The sequence below is a fragment of the Gigantopelta aegis genome, chromosome 14, assembly GCF_016097555.1.
Source record: "Gigantopelta aegis isolate Gae_Host chromosome 14, Gae_host_genome, whole genome shotgun sequence".
In the NCBI taxonomy this organism is placed as follows: Eukaryota; Metazoa; Mollusca; class Gastropoda; order Neomphalida; family Peltospiridae; genus Gigantopelta; species Gigantopelta aegis.
In genome coordinates, this window is record NC_054712.1 from 19,044,008 (window position 1) to 19,062,641 (window position 18,634).

General features: G+C 38.8%; 1 protein-coding gene across 1 annotated transcript in view; it reads left to right on the forward strand.

Moving 5' to 3' along the window:
* LOC121389120 (b(0,+)-type amino acid transporter 1-like) overlaps positions 1-18,469 on the forward strand; it is a 32,233-nt gene extending 13,764 nt beyond the window's left edge. The window contains exons 4-12 of the mRNA XM_041520733.1: positions 1,854-2,093; positions 5,062-5,187; positions 5,878-5,977; positions 9,263-9,307; positions 10,675-10,798; positions 12,116-12,219; positions 17,198-17,294; positions 17,645-17,794; positions 18,452-18,469. Of these exons, the coding sequence (XP_041376667.1) occupies positions 1,854-2,093; positions 5,062-5,187; positions 5,878-5,977; positions 9,263-9,307; positions 10,675-10,798; positions 12,116-12,219; positions 17,198-17,294; positions 17,645-17,794; positions 18,452-18,469 (1,004 nt within the window). The remainder of the gene's footprint in view (positions 1-1,853; positions 2,094-5,061; positions 5,188-5,877; positions 5,978-9,262; positions 9,308-10,674; positions 10,799-12,115; positions 12,220-17,197; positions 17,295-17,644; positions 17,795-18,451) is intronic.
* Positions 18,470-18,634: the final 165 nt, after the last annotated feature.

Here is an 18,634-nt window from a genome sequence, read left to right on the forward strand (position 1 = left end):
TAACCACTATGTCATATTATAAGTATCTTGGTATAACATTCTCTTCTCGTTTGAAATGGTATAAGGCTTGCTAGTCTTTATCTATTCAAGCGAGTAAAACCTGTATTCCTATTTTTACTTTATTTAGCGATACCCTACATTAGCATATAGTATTGTCCAGAATATATTTGATACTGAAATAGCCCCTATTTTACTATATAATTATGAAATGTCAGGATGTACTTGTCGAGAATCGATTGAAAAAGTACAAAGTAATTTTTAAAAAAGGTATTTAAGAGTTTCAAAGAGAGTATCATCAAATGCTGTGCTTCGGGAAATAGGTGGAGATCATTTCTGTGTGAAATACGTTAGCTGTTGTATAAACTACTGGAGTAAATTGTTACGTATGGATTCATCCAGATATCCCAAAGCTTGTTATGCTACGCGGTCTCGTGGTATAATATTCGTACGCACTATAAACTCGTGGAATAAATAACATGGCAAAACAACTGGTGTGTGGTTCTAGTTGTATATTTGTCACAATATAAAGAACTCTTGAAATTCGTTTCTAAATTTAGGTGTTTGTCACGTACATTAAAAGTACAGAAGAGCAGATATAACCCAGTTATAGAAAGAAATGTGTAATCTCAATCAAGTTAAAGATGAATATTATTTTCTTTTAGTATGTTCATATTATAATTTAAGCAGGAAATATTTCATATCAGAATATTTTATAGCAAATCTGTAAAGAGAAAAACATATTTATTGATTTCAACCCAAAATATGAAGTGTATTAAATGAATATCCTTGTTTCTAAAGATAAATCTACCAGTTTAAATTGAATATGTATTGTAATTTGTACACGATTAGCGCACGATAAATTTGTTTTAAAAGTAGTTATCTTGGTCATGTGGCCTCAATAACTGAATAAATATCTTATCTTCTCTTTGTCTAGTCTTGGGAAGTAGTATATACTACAACATACCATTAATTAGGCCTGGATTGTGTTTAGCATGAAATGCACTTTCAGTCAATACAATTATCGAGACGACCTGGGCCCCGTTCCACGAAGCAATCTTAGCCCTAAGATTACTGTAGGCGCATAGCTACCCTATGCACTTAAGTTGATCTTAGGGCTAAGATCGCTTCGAAAAACGGGGCCCAGGAAAATTATTGATAAATAAATAAATAAATAAATAAATAAGCATAATAGCCGAAACTATTTTACACTACATAACAACTAGGCTCAGCGTGTTTAATTACACCTATTAGCGGAATATCTCTTCATGCTGAATCAAGGCGAAAAACACGTACATTTAAGAATTGCCCAATTCTATCATCTCAAATGTTATAAAATAATGTTTCTTACACACCCGTTTGTGGAACATCATTCGTTATTTTTGATAACACATACTTGTTTACACATGAACGTGTGTTAACAATTTCAAGACATACGACTGGCTGCTCCAAGGTGATGACCAGGTCACCAATGCCATACATCCAATTAAAAAAACCCCAGCACGATCGAAATCGATTACACCTGACAATCATTTGTCTGTGACGCGTAAGTGCAAGGGCTGTAAATAACTTTTAGTCGAAAAAGATGTTAACATTTGCTTAAAACCTTGTATTTGAGGATATGTAAGAAATAGAATAAAACATTCGTGTCGGTTAGATACCATTTATGTTACAACTCGTTGTTTAAAAACGTATCAAACACTCGCCTTCTCTCGTTAGATACATTTTAAAACAACTCGTTGTAAGCTAAATGGTATCTAAAGGCCACTCATGCATTATTCTCTATATATTTCTCAGTTATAAGTGCCATATTTCGCTACATGTATTTGTGATAAATAACCACAGCTTATTTCAAGGTGGACTGGTGTATGCAGAGCTGGGCATGATTGTGAAGAAGTCTGGAGGAGAGTATGCTTACATCCGACAAGCGTTCGGCAACGTCCTCGCATACCTGTATGCCTGGACATCGATCATGGTAATCAAAACGTCATCAATCGCCATTACTAGTCTGACCTTTGCAGAATATTTGACCACTTTGTTTGAGATGTGTGGTCAGTCAGAAATACCAAAAAACCTCATTGCTGCCATTGCACTAGGTAATGCATATATACTCTTCAAAAAAAGAAACGCAAAAGGGTACAAATGGGTTATAACTCCGATTTTATGTTTCCTACCGGTTCATGCTTTGTGAATATAAGGTCATTGCATGTCCCAAACACATTCCCACGGTTACATTCGATAAAACGCAGCTACTGTACAATAAAGTTCCAAAATGTGAATATTCGCAAAAACGCAGCCACGTGCAAACCATGTCACCACTGCACGTGCGTTGTCTGCACGTGCAACATGAACACCGACAGTATAAAAGTGCAGGGTGTTCGCTTGCCTGGCCTCTGTATCTGGCCGACAGTTGACAATCCAGGACATGCCACGTCTCAGTGAACCGCAGAGAAACAATGCCATCGGCCGACTAGACGCAGGCGAATCCAGAACGGCCGTTGCCAGGGCATTCCATGTGTCCCCAAGCACCATCTCCAGACTGTGGGACCGTTACCAGCAACATGGATCAACACGTGACCTCCCTAGATCCGGTCGACCACGGGTCACTACCCCCGGGCAGGACCGCTACATCCGGGTACGCCACCTTCGGGAACGATTGACTACTGCCACCTCCACAGCCGCAGCAATACCAGGTTTGCGCAGGATATCCGACCAGACCGTACGGAACCGCCTACGTGAGGTAGGAATTCGTGCGAGACGTCCAGTTCGAGGTGTCATCTTAAAACCACAACACCGTCGACTCCGACTGCAGTGGTGCCAGATTCATCGACAATGGCCTCAACTGCGATGGAGACAGGTGTGGTTCAGTGACGAGTCCCGATTTCTGCTCCGACGTCATGATGGAAGATGTCGCGTGTATAGGCGTCGTGGTGAACGTTATGCGGCAAACTGCGTGCAGGAAGTGGACAGATTCGGCGGGGGTAGTGTCATGGTGTGGGCAGCCATCTCACACACTGGCAGAACTGACCTGGTCCACGTGCAGGGCAACCTGAATGCACAGGGCTACACTGACCAGATCCTCCGGCCACACATCGTTCCAGTTATGGCCAACGCCAACGCAGTGTTCCAACATGACAACGCCAGGCCTCACACAGCACGTCTCACAACGGCTTTCCTACAGAACAACAACATTAATGTCCTTCCTTGGCCATCGATATCACCGGATTTGAACCCAATTGAGCATCTATGGGACGAGTTGGACCGACGCCTCCGACAGCGACAACCACAGCCCCAGACCCTGCCCGAGCTGGCAGCAGCCTTGCAGGCCGAGTGGGCCACCATCCCCAGGGACGTCATCCGTACTCTGGTTGCTTCAATGGGCAGGCGGTGCCAGGCAGTTGTCAACACACGCGGAGGCCACACCCGGTATTGACTCCAGATGACCTTGACCTTGGTGGTGTGTCCTATCACTTACTCACAATGGACTAGAGTGAATTGTGAAAAATCCTGCAACATTTGGTAATTATCGGACTCACCATTCAATAATTAAATCAATTCTCCAAAATGTTAGGACAATGTGGTTTTGCGTTTCTTCTTTTGAAGAGTATATAATGAAGGTATATAGGTATTAAGGTCTATAAGGCATGCATACATATATTATTATTATTACTATCATTATTATTATCATCATTATTATTATTATCATTATTATTATTATTGTTACATTTAACAATTTTGGTTCATATGTAAATATACATTAATACAATATATTGGTTACATAAAAACATCCAACATTATTAATTAAATACATTCCCAGTCTGGAGCTCGCAGCTGTAAGACATGTCTATTTCGCCTGTAGATGCACATTGCACTCGGAAATGGAGTTTTCTATTGGGATGTATGCGGCCATTGGAACTGATTTAACGATAGAACACTCCTCGTTTTGACAGCCTGCACATCCAGGGTGGATTCTGCTGGGACTCGGACCTGTGGTACCGAATCGCTCGCAACTTGCAGACTTGCCACGATATCTTCTGAGCTATCAAGACCTCCATAAAAAGCATGCTCTTTAACTCAACCATATGCATGGAGCTCACAAGCTACGCGGTCAGATCTCGCTTACGTGCATGAAACAGTGGGGAAACATGACACTGGCTAGTATGTATGTATGTATGTATATGTATATGTATATGTATATGTATATATCGATGTATGTATGTATATGTAGGCATGTCTATGTAACCCTCACTCGGTGGAAGTAAAATAAAAAGTCAACACTTCTGTGTGAGTCCTACATAATTTTTTATGGTGCCTTCAGGATAAAAACATATATTATTATATTATTATGATGCTATCAATGAATGAATGTGTATTAAATATAATATTATTAGTAATAAACTAAAATAAATAAATGCTAATTCAATAATATGAATTCAAATATTTCCAAGTCCTGAAATGAAAATAAACGTATATATATATTACCAATATTCAATAAATTAGTAACTGATATCACGACAAAGTAAATAATTAACTCTTAATATCAGGGTCGTGGGTTCGAGCCCCACGTTGGGCGCCATCTGTAACCCTCACTCGGTGAAAGTAAAATAAAAAGTCAACACTTCTGTTGCCTTCAGGAAAAAACTAGAACATCTGGCTTCAGCTTATGCTGAACTCACAGCAGTCTAGGAGTGATAACTTTAGATATCAATATAACGACTTTGTAGTTGGTTAATATTTTAAACAAATATTCTTATACGTGTGTCGATTTTGAAATGTCAAGATTGAATATCCAGGGTGTGGTTAATTTGGCGGGGGAAAAGATGGGATTTTTACCAGCATGCATTTCTACCTGTCGTGTGTCAATGTCTTCAGTCAAGTATTTACAACTACAAATGTTAAAATATTACTTTGTTTCAGTAAAGAAATGCTATTCAACAATACCTGCTATAAATGAATAGCATTATTTCACTGAAACCAGTACAACATCATACGTTCACTACTTGAGCAATGGTATTTTTTAAACAGATTTGAACGAAGATACAGTAGTTTTCTCTCTGCCTACAGTGACTATAGCGTTGGTGAATGGTTACAGCACAAATTTGGCAGCAAGAGTTCAGATCGCATTCACAGTGGCAAAAGTCGGCGCCCTTATTGTCATTATTGTTGGTGGAATGGTTAAACTGGCTAAAGGTAAATATTGTTTTTTTTTTTTTTTAAATATTTAACTATACAGTACTATATTTTCATCTCAAACGTATTGTACAAAATTATTTGTCTATAATAATCAGTGTATTAGATATGCTACCGTTAAATGTTGTATTACATAAATTGTGAATTACTGCATATCACTGTATTTTATTGTTAATTATATAAACGATACACTACCAGCTGATACATTATTATTAATACACGTACATTTGTTTGTTTCGGTTAACGACACCACTAGAGCAAACTGATTTATTAATCATCAGCTATTGGATGTCAAACATATGGTCATTTTGACACAGTTATAGAGAGGAAACCCGCTACATGTTTCCACCAGTAGCAAGGGATCTTTCATATGCACCATCCCACAGACAGGACAGCACATACTACGGCGTTTGATATACCAGTCGTGGTGCACTGACTAGAACGATAAATAGCCCAATGGGCCCACCGACGGGTATCGATCGTAGACCAACCGCGCATCAAGCAAACTTTTTACCACTGGGATACATTCCGCCCTTAATACACGTATGTATACACACCACAACAACACATGCACGACAACACACACGCACGCAATCACACACGCACACATAAACACACAGCAACACATAGAAAGTACATGGAAAACATAGAAAAGACATGTATAACACATTTGTTGCACTAAATTTCCAGGCTGGAGAATGGAGCTGATGACCGGATTTGAAGGCACCACGGAATCTCCTTCCACCATAGCACTGGCGTTCTATGGAGCTCTCTTTGCATACGATGGATGGTAAGTAACACATTGTCACGTACTAATAACTACGAAGAACAATACAACCCACGATTTAAACAACAATATGTATTTACAACAACACATTTAAATAAATAAACGTAAAACATACCACACCGTTTCAAACCACGTTTCAACCAAGTATTCAACACATTCCATACAACCCAACACACCATTCACATATAATCACAATAATAATAAACATGTTATGTCGTCACATAATATTGAATGAAATGTTCAGTCTTTCACGAGAACCCCCACAGTCCATAAAATAATTCACCACATCTTCGCCATCCAAAGAATAACCAGACCTCCACATCTCAGAAATGAATTAATTGAGTTTTGTTAGCATATGTCCACCATCACAACCCGCTTATTAAAAAGTTTTCCATCAAAGTTCTTCTCCACTAAGAAAGTCACCATCGAACTACCGAGTTAGCCATAGTTCTTCTCCACTAATAACTTCACCATCGAACTACCGAGTTAGCCATAGTTCTTCTCCACCAATAACTTCACCATCGAACTACCGAGTTAGCCATAGTTCTTCTCCACCAAGAACTTCACCATCGAACTACCGAGTTAGCCATAGTTCTTCTCCACCAAGAACGTCACCATCGAACTATCGAGTTCACCATAGTTCTTCTCCACCAATAACTTCACCATCGAACTACCGAGTTAGCCTTAGTTCTTCTCCACCAATAACTTCACCATCGAACTACCGAGTTCACCATAGTTCTTCTCCACCAATAACTTCACCATCGAACTACCGAGTTCACCATAGTTCTTCTCCACCAAGAACTTCACCATCGAACTACCGAGTTAGCCATAGTTCTTCTCCACCAAGAACTTCACCATCGAACTACCGAGTTAGCCATAGTTCTTCTCCACCAAGAACTTCACCATCGAACTACCGAGTTAGCCATAGTTCTTCTCCACCAATAACTTCACCATCGAACTACCGAGTTCACCATAGTTCTTCTTCACCAATAACTTCACCATCGAACTACCGAGTTCACCATAGTTCTTCTCCACCAATAACTTCACCATCGAACTACCGAGTTAGCCATAGTTCTTCTCCACCAATAACTTCACCATCGAACTACCGAGTTAGCCATAGTTCTTCTCCACCAAGAACTTCACCATCGAACTACCGAGTTAGCCATAGTTCTTCTCCACCAAGAACTTCACCATCGAACTACCGAGTTAGCCATAGTTCTTCTCCACCAAGAACTTCACCATCGAACTACCGAGTTAGCCATAGTTCTTCTCCACCAAGAACTTCACCATCGAACTACCGTGTGAGCCATAGTTCTTCTCCACTAAGAAAGTCACCATCGAACTACCGTGTGAGCCATAGTTCTTCTCCACTAAGAAAGTCACCATCGAACTACCGAGTTAGCCATAGTTCGTCTCCACTAAGAAAGTCACCATCGAACTACCGAGTTAGCCATAGTTCTTCTCCACTAAGAACGTCACCATCGAACTACCGAGTTAGCCATAGTTCTTCTCCACCAAGAACGTCACCATCGATCTACCGAGTTAGCCGTAGTTTTTCTCCACTAAGTTCTTCTCCAATAAGAACTCCATCATCCGGATCCACCAAGAATCCACTCGATGACAGTAACTGTTACATGACTAACAGTATGCTGTGACGTCAGTTCCTCTATTCATGCGACGCACCTCACCAGAAACATCATTATATCAGGGATCCACCATTTCGTGTTGAGTAAAAAATAACAACAAAAAACCCCTAAAATAAAATATTTCTATAATCACCACTTTATACCACATACATTTTTACCATAATATATTTCACATAGCACTTTATACACTCCATAATACATTCCTTTCTTCTAAGTCAAAATTTCCTATCGTAAACAATGCACAAAATACATAAAGTTCAATCAACTGGTAATAATCATATGGCTTCATACATGTTACATTATTTAACATTCAATGTTAATATTTCAAACATAAAATACAATAAATGTCTGTACTCACGCTCTTATACCAGCTTAAATTCACTTCCAAAATATCAGTTTTAAGTAAACATACTTCCACCAAAGGTTATGTCAAAAGTGACCAATACATCCAAACACCCTGTTTTTATTCAACAAAACCACTAATACCCAAACATACAATGTATGCACCACAAACCAGTTCATGCCCATACTTTGCACTCGTCCTCACTAGCCAAGATACACCTCTTTTGTTACATAAAAATAATCTTAATTGTGATTCAAGCTATCCCTGGTTTGCTATGCTACACTTTCCAAAAATATATCAATAAATATGAACAATGATTATGTAGCTCAATAAAACACTTATAAAATAATAAACATTACAAAATACCACATTTGACTTGTGACACATACGTGTATGGTAGCCTGTTTAAACAGCCAAAGCGCCGCCGAGGATGCTATATGCTACTCAGGCCCATAGGAAACATATATAGAGTTGGGGAAACACATTCTTTAATTTATGGTGAGGGCAATCTCAAGTGCATGGGCCACAGTCTCTAATGAGGGACAATGCACATTTGTATCTGTAATTATATAAGAGTAGAACAAAAAACATGAATTTTTGTCCTCATTTGTATTTTTTTTTAATTTAACATTTTTCACGGTAAAAATTCGTGTTTAAGAAACATTAAGTAAACAAGGCACTGAACTCGCTCGTTTTCACAAAACAAAGTAGGAAAAATGTTTACATATCAGCAACTTTGGCTGATGTCAAACTATTATCTCACTTCATATCTCTATTAGTAAAATGAAATGGAATTATTTAACGATTGTCTTCTTATACCGGCCTCGGTGGCGTCGTCCGTGGTATGTACTACCTGTTTGTGGGATGGTACATATAAAAAAAACCTTGCTGTTAATCGAAAAAGAGTAGCCCATGAAGTGGCGACAGCGGGTTTCCTCTCAATACCTGTGTGGTCCTTACCCATATGTTTGACGCCATATAACCGTAAATAAAATGTGTTGAGTGCGTCGTTAAATAAAAGGTTTATTTTTTTTGGTGGCATCGTGGTTAAGCCATCAGACATAAGGCTGGTAGGTACTGGCTTCGCAACCTGGTACCCGCTCCCACCCAGAGCGAGTTTTAACGACTCAGTGGGTAGGTGTAAGACCACTACACTCTCTTCCCTCTCACTAACAACTAACCCACTGTCCTGGACAGACAGTCCATATAGCTGAGGTGTGTGCCCGGGAGAGCGTGCTTGAATCTTAATTGGATATAAGCATGAAAATAAGTTGCAATGAAATAAATGTCTTCTTACAGGAACAACCTGAACTACGTCACAGAAGAGCTTCAAAATCCAACAAGGTAAATTAAACAAACAAAACAGCGAACTTAATTACTTTTGTAGAAATCAAACTTTTTAATGTTTGAACAAGTTTTGTGTTATTAAACATACAAAAATATGTAATGTTGTTGAAGTGTTCTAGAAAATTAAAAACAAAATGTTTTTTTTCCTAATAATTTTAGTTTTCCATTTTGTTTGTTTTTCTATGGATATCTACAGTGTACCCCATGTTCTTTCCCATTTCGAACAATGCTTTTTTTAAAGAAGAGAAAAACACACAATAGTGTTCCCACCAAACTATACACAGGTACTAAAATGAAATAATTATTTTGATTTAAACAAGAATGTTTTCTGTTTCAAAAAAAAAGAGGAGAAAAACAGACCATAGTACTCCCACCAAACTAAACATAAATACTGAAATGAAATAATTATTTTGATTTAAGCAAAGTGTAACATTCGTGAAATTGGCAGACCTAGCTTTACTGTGGTTTCATGAAAGTTTACTCAGGGTTATACAAACAACTACGTTTTCATATGAAATCAAGTATATTGATACTTGTAACATTTGTAGTCAGCAACCATCTATAGTAAATTACTGTTACTTACGACGTCGATCAACACCACAAACCACCAGACCTCATCACGCGCTAACCATTGAGGTACATCCAGACCATGGCCCCTGGCAGTTCAGGTATATCTGTCTGTGGGTTATTGTGTTTCAGAATCTTACCGCTAGCTAACATCGCCAGTATTCTGTTAGTAATGGCCATCTACATCCAGCCCATGGCCGCTGACTGTTCAGGTATATCTGTCTGACTGTTATTGTGTTTCAGAAACATACCGCTAGGTAACATCACCGGTATTCTGTTAGTAATGGTCATCTACATCTAGCCCATGGCCCCTGACTGTTCAGGTATATCTATCTGACTGTTATTGTGTTTCAGAAACATACCGCTAGCTAACATCGCCGGTATTCTGTTAGTAATGGCCATCTACATCCAGCCTATGGCCCCTGCCTGTTCTGGTATATCTGTCTGTCTGTTATTGTGTTTCAGAATCTTACCGCTAGCTAACATCGCCAGTGTTCTGTTAGTAATGGCATCTACATCCAGCCCATGGCCGCTGACTGTTCAGGTATACCTATCTGACTGTTATTGTGTTTCAGAAACATACCGCTAGCTAACATCGCCAGTATTCTGTTAGTAATGGCCATCTACATCCAGCCCATGGCCCCTGACTGTTCAGGTATATCTGTCTGACTGTTATTGTGTTTCAGAAACTTACCGCTAGCTAACATCGCCGGTATTCTGTTAGTAATGGTCATCTACATCCAGCCCATGGCCCCTGACTGTTCAGGTATATCTATCTGACTGTTATTGTGTTTCAGAAACTTACCGCTAGCTAACATCGCCGGTATTCTGTTAGTAATGGTCATCTACATCCTTACCAACATTTCCTACTACTCAGTCATGACCAAGCAGGAACTTCTGGATGCACAGGCCGTTGCTGTGGTAATTTTCAACATACATCATATATTGTTTCAATTAAAAACAAAATGCCAAATTCCTGTATTACTTTGTGGTCGAATAATGCAATAATTATATTATATATATAATTGTATTTCACGATATTATAATTAATATCTATAACAGTCTGGGGAAAGTAAATATCAGATACAGTTTGCAGAAAGAAGGACAGACGTGTGTTTAGTACTACCTGCCTGTTTTATCAAAATAGTTTTAATACAAAATACGGAAATAGCTACAGTTTTAATAAGCCAGTGTGTTTTTACGTTCAGTAGTATGTGGCCAACTATCTTAAGACAAAGAAATCTGCTTCCAACAATGAAAAAATATATCAATACATATTTAGGATAACCACTGCTTATAAAGAATATATCAAAGAATAGCGTATTACGGAATGATTATATGGATGATCTTTTTAATACACTTCAGCATTAATATTCTTCATACTCTTGCATTTGATTAATTAATAGTATTAATTTCGTACCATAGTCATTTCGTACTTAAGTATTTTGGGTAATTTATGTGGGCTATTGGTCATATTATACCATAGACATTCGTACCATAGTGATTTGGTCCACCCTTCTAATCCCAAATATCTTCTTATCAGTTTTTGTTATTGTCTAAGCCTAAGCACTTACTTACTGGGATGGAAACAGATTTCTGAGTAAGATTCGTTGGTCTCTTCTCACGTTTTAAAACTACATCTAAAACTGCCCTAAAGAATCTGACACAAAATGGACCAGAAATCGGAGGGCCTTAGATGGCTTGTTACACAAGTTGTTTTTCCATATACTGAGTAAGATCAGCCAGTTTGGGCGATTCCTCACAGCTGATCTGATCTTTCAGTTTGTCAGATGTTGGTTGGATGTCTTCACCGGGAAGGAAACATCCATGAATACATTTATAAGTTATCCTACGCTCTGTTGTATATGAAAAAATATTTTGAGAACGACCACAAAAACATTGTGTTAATATCAAGCAACTAACACGAAGTTTTAAGTAATGCATATTTTAACAGTAAAGAGCTGAACATATTTTTAAGTGCCCAATAACTAAGTTCAGTGTCTTTAACAACGAACAGTAAAGTTCAACCAGACGCGTCTTGGGATGGCTTGACTCCAGTAGAATGACCAATGCATGATGTTTGACTGAAAGAAAGACCTAATTGCTGCTACAAAATATGTCGCAAACCAAAGTACTGTAGTACGAAATGAGCAATAACTATTGTAAAACTGATAAAATTGGGTAGGAAATTGTTATACTATGAAACGACCAAATACCTTAATTTCTTCTTCCCTGCAGTTATGGGCTGACAGAGTTATCGGTGCTGCGGCAATAATTATTCCAATCTCCGTTATGATATCTACATTTGGTGCTGCCAATGGTTCAGCGTTTTCAACAAATCGGTAGGTAGAGTAACTGTCAACAGTTTTATTGTTACAGTTTTATAATATTCTGTAGAAAATATATAGAGGATTCGTCACGAGTGTTTTTCAACATTGAAAATATCAAACGCGTCTGTGTTAATCGGTATTTGTCGAGGCTCTGCAATAGTTATTTCTCCTGGGTTGTCATGCAACGACCAGAAGCGGTCAGGCCCTTTTTAAGGGCCCTATGGGCTACCTAGGGAGACACTCACAGCATCATAGAGGTCTAATTAACGAGCTACTCTCGATTCACTAATATCAAAACCTATATTAGCTCCGGAACTTTCTTTTTGACCGACAGTTCAAAATTGCACCCAAATTCCTCAATCAAACTTGCGCACCTTTTCTCTTTTGGCATAATTCTTGCTCCATTCAAAATTCTCCATAGCTGCATTACCCCCCCCCCCCCCCCCTCCGGCTCCTGCTACCGACCACGGTCGGGCTGCTGGTGCTCACTTGCACCTGCCAATGCACGAGGTCCCCCCCCCCCCCACACACACACCTTTCCTGTCCTGGACGGAGGAGCCGGCCGAGGCCGGATCTTGTGCCCTACAGCTTGCTCTGAATGTGCACGTAAAGCCCTATGACCTGACCTGACCTGAATTCTATTTATGCTATAACACTTCTAAAATAACAAATTAATTCAATATTTAGTATACCAGAGTTCTGAAGTCGCCTCACCAGTAATATGTGCGATTACCACAATTGTAGTTTGACGTCACACACTTCAACTAAATCTCATCAAAATGTTACGCTCAAGTCTTATTGGCTGTAAACAAATGACCCATGGACAGGAAGATATCAAATAGGTTTATGACGTGGATATTACGGATAAGTCATAGGATACATATATTTATTGTTATTAGGTATTTAAGGCATACAAACAAGCGTCAGTTCCTAATCTTACGCTGAGTTGACTAAAATATCGTTGTGTACAAATTCGGTTATTGCATTGCGCTCGCGATGTCAAAATCTAAAAAGCAAACCGTGTTTCATGTCCCTGATCATTGCATCAGTTTAACTTGACTATGCTACTGAAAATAGTTACATCGTCTGCTGGGATCCCAAATGCGGGACAAATTAATATCCATTCATTGTTTGTTCATACTTGTACAGTGTTTCCGTGTTTCACAACAGACTGCTATTCTAGCTCAGTATTTAAGATGGAGTGAGGCAGTATACATTCAAAAGTTTGTGACCACGCATGTGAAGGAACAAGACACACACGAAGATGACGAACTATTCAGATTCGATGCAGGTTGCAAGGAAGGGAGCGCTCACGTCATAGTGAATGCTTAAATTATGCGGCAAACACGGAATATCAACTTAATTGTTTTCTCATCACCTGTAAGGTCAATTCATACACTGGTTGCCAACCTCCATGCGATTTGCGAAACTGAAATTTATGTCGACACATTTTAATTTGATCAGCGTTGAACGAACCCGCGCCAAATATGAATCTGCACGTGTTAAATAAAACAAGAGCGGTGCACGAAAAAAGTGGATTAAGTATGACCAGAATCTGACAGAGTGGATTACTCGCTGATCAGTGTGGGCGGTGAAGTATAAAATTTTCTTTTAAGTAATGAATACTGCGCCTGGACTCCAGTATTGGCCTTTCTCTAGTACCATTAGTTGCTAACGTTTTTTCACATTGCAGACACATCCAGACATCCATTAATCCATCAAAAATACATGAACATACACATTTACCAAACTACCCACCCCGATTTTATACACAGTACATACATGTGTAAATACGTAGATCCATCCATCCATCCATACATACATACATCCATCCATCCATACGTTAGTCTTGCAATTTGCGGGGCGAATCGGTGCCACAGGTTCGAGTTCCAGCAACGGCATGGGACAATTCGTGAGGCCAGAAAGGATTTAATTATCTCCTGCGCCAGTGCGTTAATATCTATGTATGTAATAGTCAACCTCGACATACATACAATATATAGATATTCATACATCAATACATACTAGCCAGTGCCAGGTCTGCCCACTGTTTCATGCACGTAAGCGGGATCGACCGCGTAGATTGTAGGCCCCATGCATATGGTTGAGTTAAAAGAGCTTCCTTTTTATGGAAGCTTCGATAGCTCAGAGCGTATCGTGGTTAGTCTTGCAATTTGCGGGCGAATCGGTGCCACAGGTTCGAGTCCCAGCAACGGCATGGGACAATTCGTGAGGCCAGAAAGGATTTAATTATCCCCTGCGCCAGTGTGTTAATATCTATGTATGTAATAGTCAACCTCGACATACATACAATATATAGATATTCATACATCAATACATACTAGCCAGTGCCAGGTCTGCCCACTGTTTCATGCACGTAAGCGGGATCGACCGCGTAGATTGTAGGCCCCATGCATATGGTTGAGTTAAAAGAGCTTCCTTTTTATGGAAGCTTCGATAGCTCAGAGCGTATCGTGGTTAGTCTTGCAATTTGCGGGCGAATCGGTGCCACAGGTTCGAGTCCCAGCAACGGCATGGGACAATTCGTGAGGCCAGAAAGGATTTAATTATCCCCTGCGCCAGTGCGTTAATATCTATGTATGTAATAGTCAACCTCGACATACATACAATATATAGATATTCATACATCAATACATACATACGTACATATACAGGCAGATACACAAATGTATACAGAACGCCAAAACAAACTACACGTTGTGTATGTTATGCTATCACATTCTTGGAACAAGATCACCCAACAACAGTTGCAATCAGTCAGGCGTTTTACGGACCGGTCAGGTAAACTGGTTTTGCACAAAACACCACACCCACCATTAAATTAAAGTAAGCAGGTGCCTACTTAATACTGAATCAAATGCTGAATGGTAGCAATTGAAGAAACTTGACAAAAAGATACAGGATACTGAAACGTTTTAAATGACTAGGCTCAATCAAATTCAATGCAAACACGCAATAGGCATACTTCATTTCATTTGAATTAGTGTGGCGAGACATAACCAACAACGGTAAAGGGCGCTAGAACGTGAACGACAAAACACACTAGCAAATTTGACTTAAATGTTTACATGAACTCCATACGGTGACATCTAACAGCGTTAATTTGAGATAACGGAGGACAAAAACCATTAGCTAACACTCAGATGCGTCTGGTTAATTGAGATACGACTCTCTTCAAATGCAACTTTACCTAAAAGTTCCAAATGAGGATCTCGATTTGTCAAATGTGGTACAGTTTAAAACATTTAAGGCCGAATTTACAAAGTCTGTTTTTCCTAAACACAGATGTTTAAGCATTGTAAATGTATGTAGTTACACATGTGTCAGACATAAACAGGTGTTTACGCATTGTAAATGTATGTAGTTACACACGTGTCAGACATAAACAGGTGTTTACGCATTGTAAATGTACGTAGTTGCACACGTGTCAGACATAAACAGGTGTTTAAGCATTGTAAATGTACGTAGTTGCACACGTGTCAGACATAAACAGGTGTTTACGCATTGTAAATGTACGTAGTTACACACGTGTCAGACATAAACAGGTGTTAGACATAAACAGGTGTTTACACATTGTAAATGTATGTAGTTACACACGTGTCAGACATAAACAGATTTTACACATTGTAAATGTACGTAGTTACACACGTGTGAGACATAAACGGGTGTTTACACATTGTAAATGTACGTAGTTACACACGTGTGAGACATAAACAGATGTTTAAGCATTGTAAATGTGTAGTTACACACGTGTCAGACATAAACAGGTGTTTACACAAGGTAAATGTACGTAGTTACAGACGTGTCAGACATAAACAGGTGTTTAAGCATTGTAAATGTACGTAGTTACACACGTGTCATACATAAACAGATATTTACACAAGGTAAATGTACGTAGTTACACACGTGTCAGACATAAACAGATGTTTACGCATTATAAATGTACGTAGTTACGTGTCGGACATAAACAGATGTTTACGCATTGTAAATGTACGTAGTTACACACGTGTGAGACATAAACAGGTGTTTACACATTGTAAATGTACGTAGTTACACACGTGTGAGACATAAACAGATGTTTAAGCATTGTAAATGTGTGTAGTTACACACGTGTCAGACATAAACAGGTGTTTACGCATTGTAAATGTGTGTAGTTACACACGTGTCAGACATAAACAGGTGTTTAAGCATTGTAAATGTACGTAGTTACACACGTGTGAGACATAAACAGGTGTTTACACATTGTAAATGTACGTAGTTACACACGTGTGAGACATAAACAGATGTTTAAGGATTGTAAATGTGTGTAGTTACACACGTGTGAGACATAAACAGGTGTTTACGCATTGTAAATGTGTGTAGTTACACACGTGTCAGACATAAACAGGTGTTTAAGCATTGTAAATGTATGTAGTTACACACGTGTCAGACATAAACAGGTGTTTACACATTGTAAATGTACGTAGTTACACACATGTCAGACATAAACAGATGTTTACGCATTGTAAATGTACGTAGTTACGTGTCGGACATAAACAGATGTTTACGCATTGTAAATGTACGTAGTTACACACGTGTCAGACATAAACAGATGTTTACGCATTGTAAATGTATGTAGTTACACACGTGTTAGACATAAACAGGTGTTTACACACTGTAAATGTATGTAGTTATACACGTGTCAGACATAAACAGGTGTTTAAGCATTGTAAATGTATGTGGTTACACACGTATCAGACATAAACAGGTGTTTACACATTGTAAATGTATGTAGTTACACACGTGTCAGACATAAACAGATGTTTACACATTGTAAATGTATGTAGTTACACACGTGTCATACATAAACAGTGATTTGTCTGATTTTTCTCTGTTACAAGAATTAATGTGAAACATATATAAATTATATAATTTCTTTTGTCGTTCATTATACATAGTGGCTGCTATTGTATTAATTGTTTTGTTGAAGAATTGTGCATGTGGCTGCACGCGACAAGAACCTGCCAACGATTTTGTCCTACATACACTACAAGAGACGCACCCCTCTACCCTCCATTATATTCACCGTAAGTGTTAACAGTAGTTACTAGAAATATTTGTAGCATTAAACAAACCCAACATGGAATTGCCACCGTCTTTTTCTCACAGTGGCTCGTGTTGTATGCTAGATAATTTAGTTGAAGTGACTGGATGAGGACGAGTTCTATCTTTCTCCTGCAGTGTCTCGTGGCTCTGTTGTGTGTTAGATAATTTAGTTGAAGTGACTGGATGAGGGCGAGTTCTATCTTTCTCTTGAAGTGTCTCGTGGCTCTGTTATATGTTAGATCATTTTATTTAAGTGACTGGATGAGGGCGATATGTTAAATATTTTACTATAAGTGACTGGATGAGGGTGAGTTCTATCTTTCTATTGCAGTGTCTAGTAGCTCTGCTGATGATCATTCCGGGAGACATCGCTAGTTTGATCGACTTCTTCAGCTTCACGTCTTGGCTCTTCTATGGTCTGACGTTTAGCTCGCTCGTCGTGCTTAGGTTCACTATAAAGGACGTTCAAAGACCATACAAGGTAAGCCTGGAACCATTCTCTAAATACTGTCACCTTACACGAATACATAATATGAAATACTTGAAAGACACTAGGTTCCTTTATAAACATTATACGAGTAGGCCGATTCCTATATAAATCGTAGGGGTTACGTTTTGCATATTATATTAATAAGGTGTCTTCACGTCTGGCCATGTGAAATATAAGTGATGTGCAACAATTAAATTACATAACATCTGCCATTTAATACACCCTCCCCATGTAACGCATTGTAAAGCTAAGAAACTAAAAACATGTAACACCCGTCCCTCTCTGTTCGATGGTCAAGAGGATGAAAATACATGCGTCGGAGGGCCTGAACCTTTTGGGTGTGTTCACGGGCATGCTCAGCCGAGAACACCTTCAATTTCAGGTATTAAAAATACAGCAAATGCTTCTGAACATAGTAATAGGGAAACATGTGGTGGGTGGCATGGCGGCCAATGTTAAGAAAAAAATCTATATTTATGACTGCATTTTATATTATGAATATAAATTATATACAATTGTAACTCTAGACAAACTATATCGTTTTATACTAGTAACACATTATTTCCCCTAGAGTGTTACGAAGATGTCGAAAAGTGGCATTGATGATTCATAGTTAAAATCATATACCTTGTGTTGTTCATGTTACAGGTTCCATTCCCATCATGACGATTGGTGGTTTTAACTACATCGCTTGTGTTGTTCATATTACTGGTTCCATTACCCATTCCCATCATGATGATTGGTGGTTTTAACTACATCCCTTGTGTTATTCATGTTACAGGTTCCATTCCCATCATGATGATTGGTGGTTTTAACTACATCCCTTGTGTT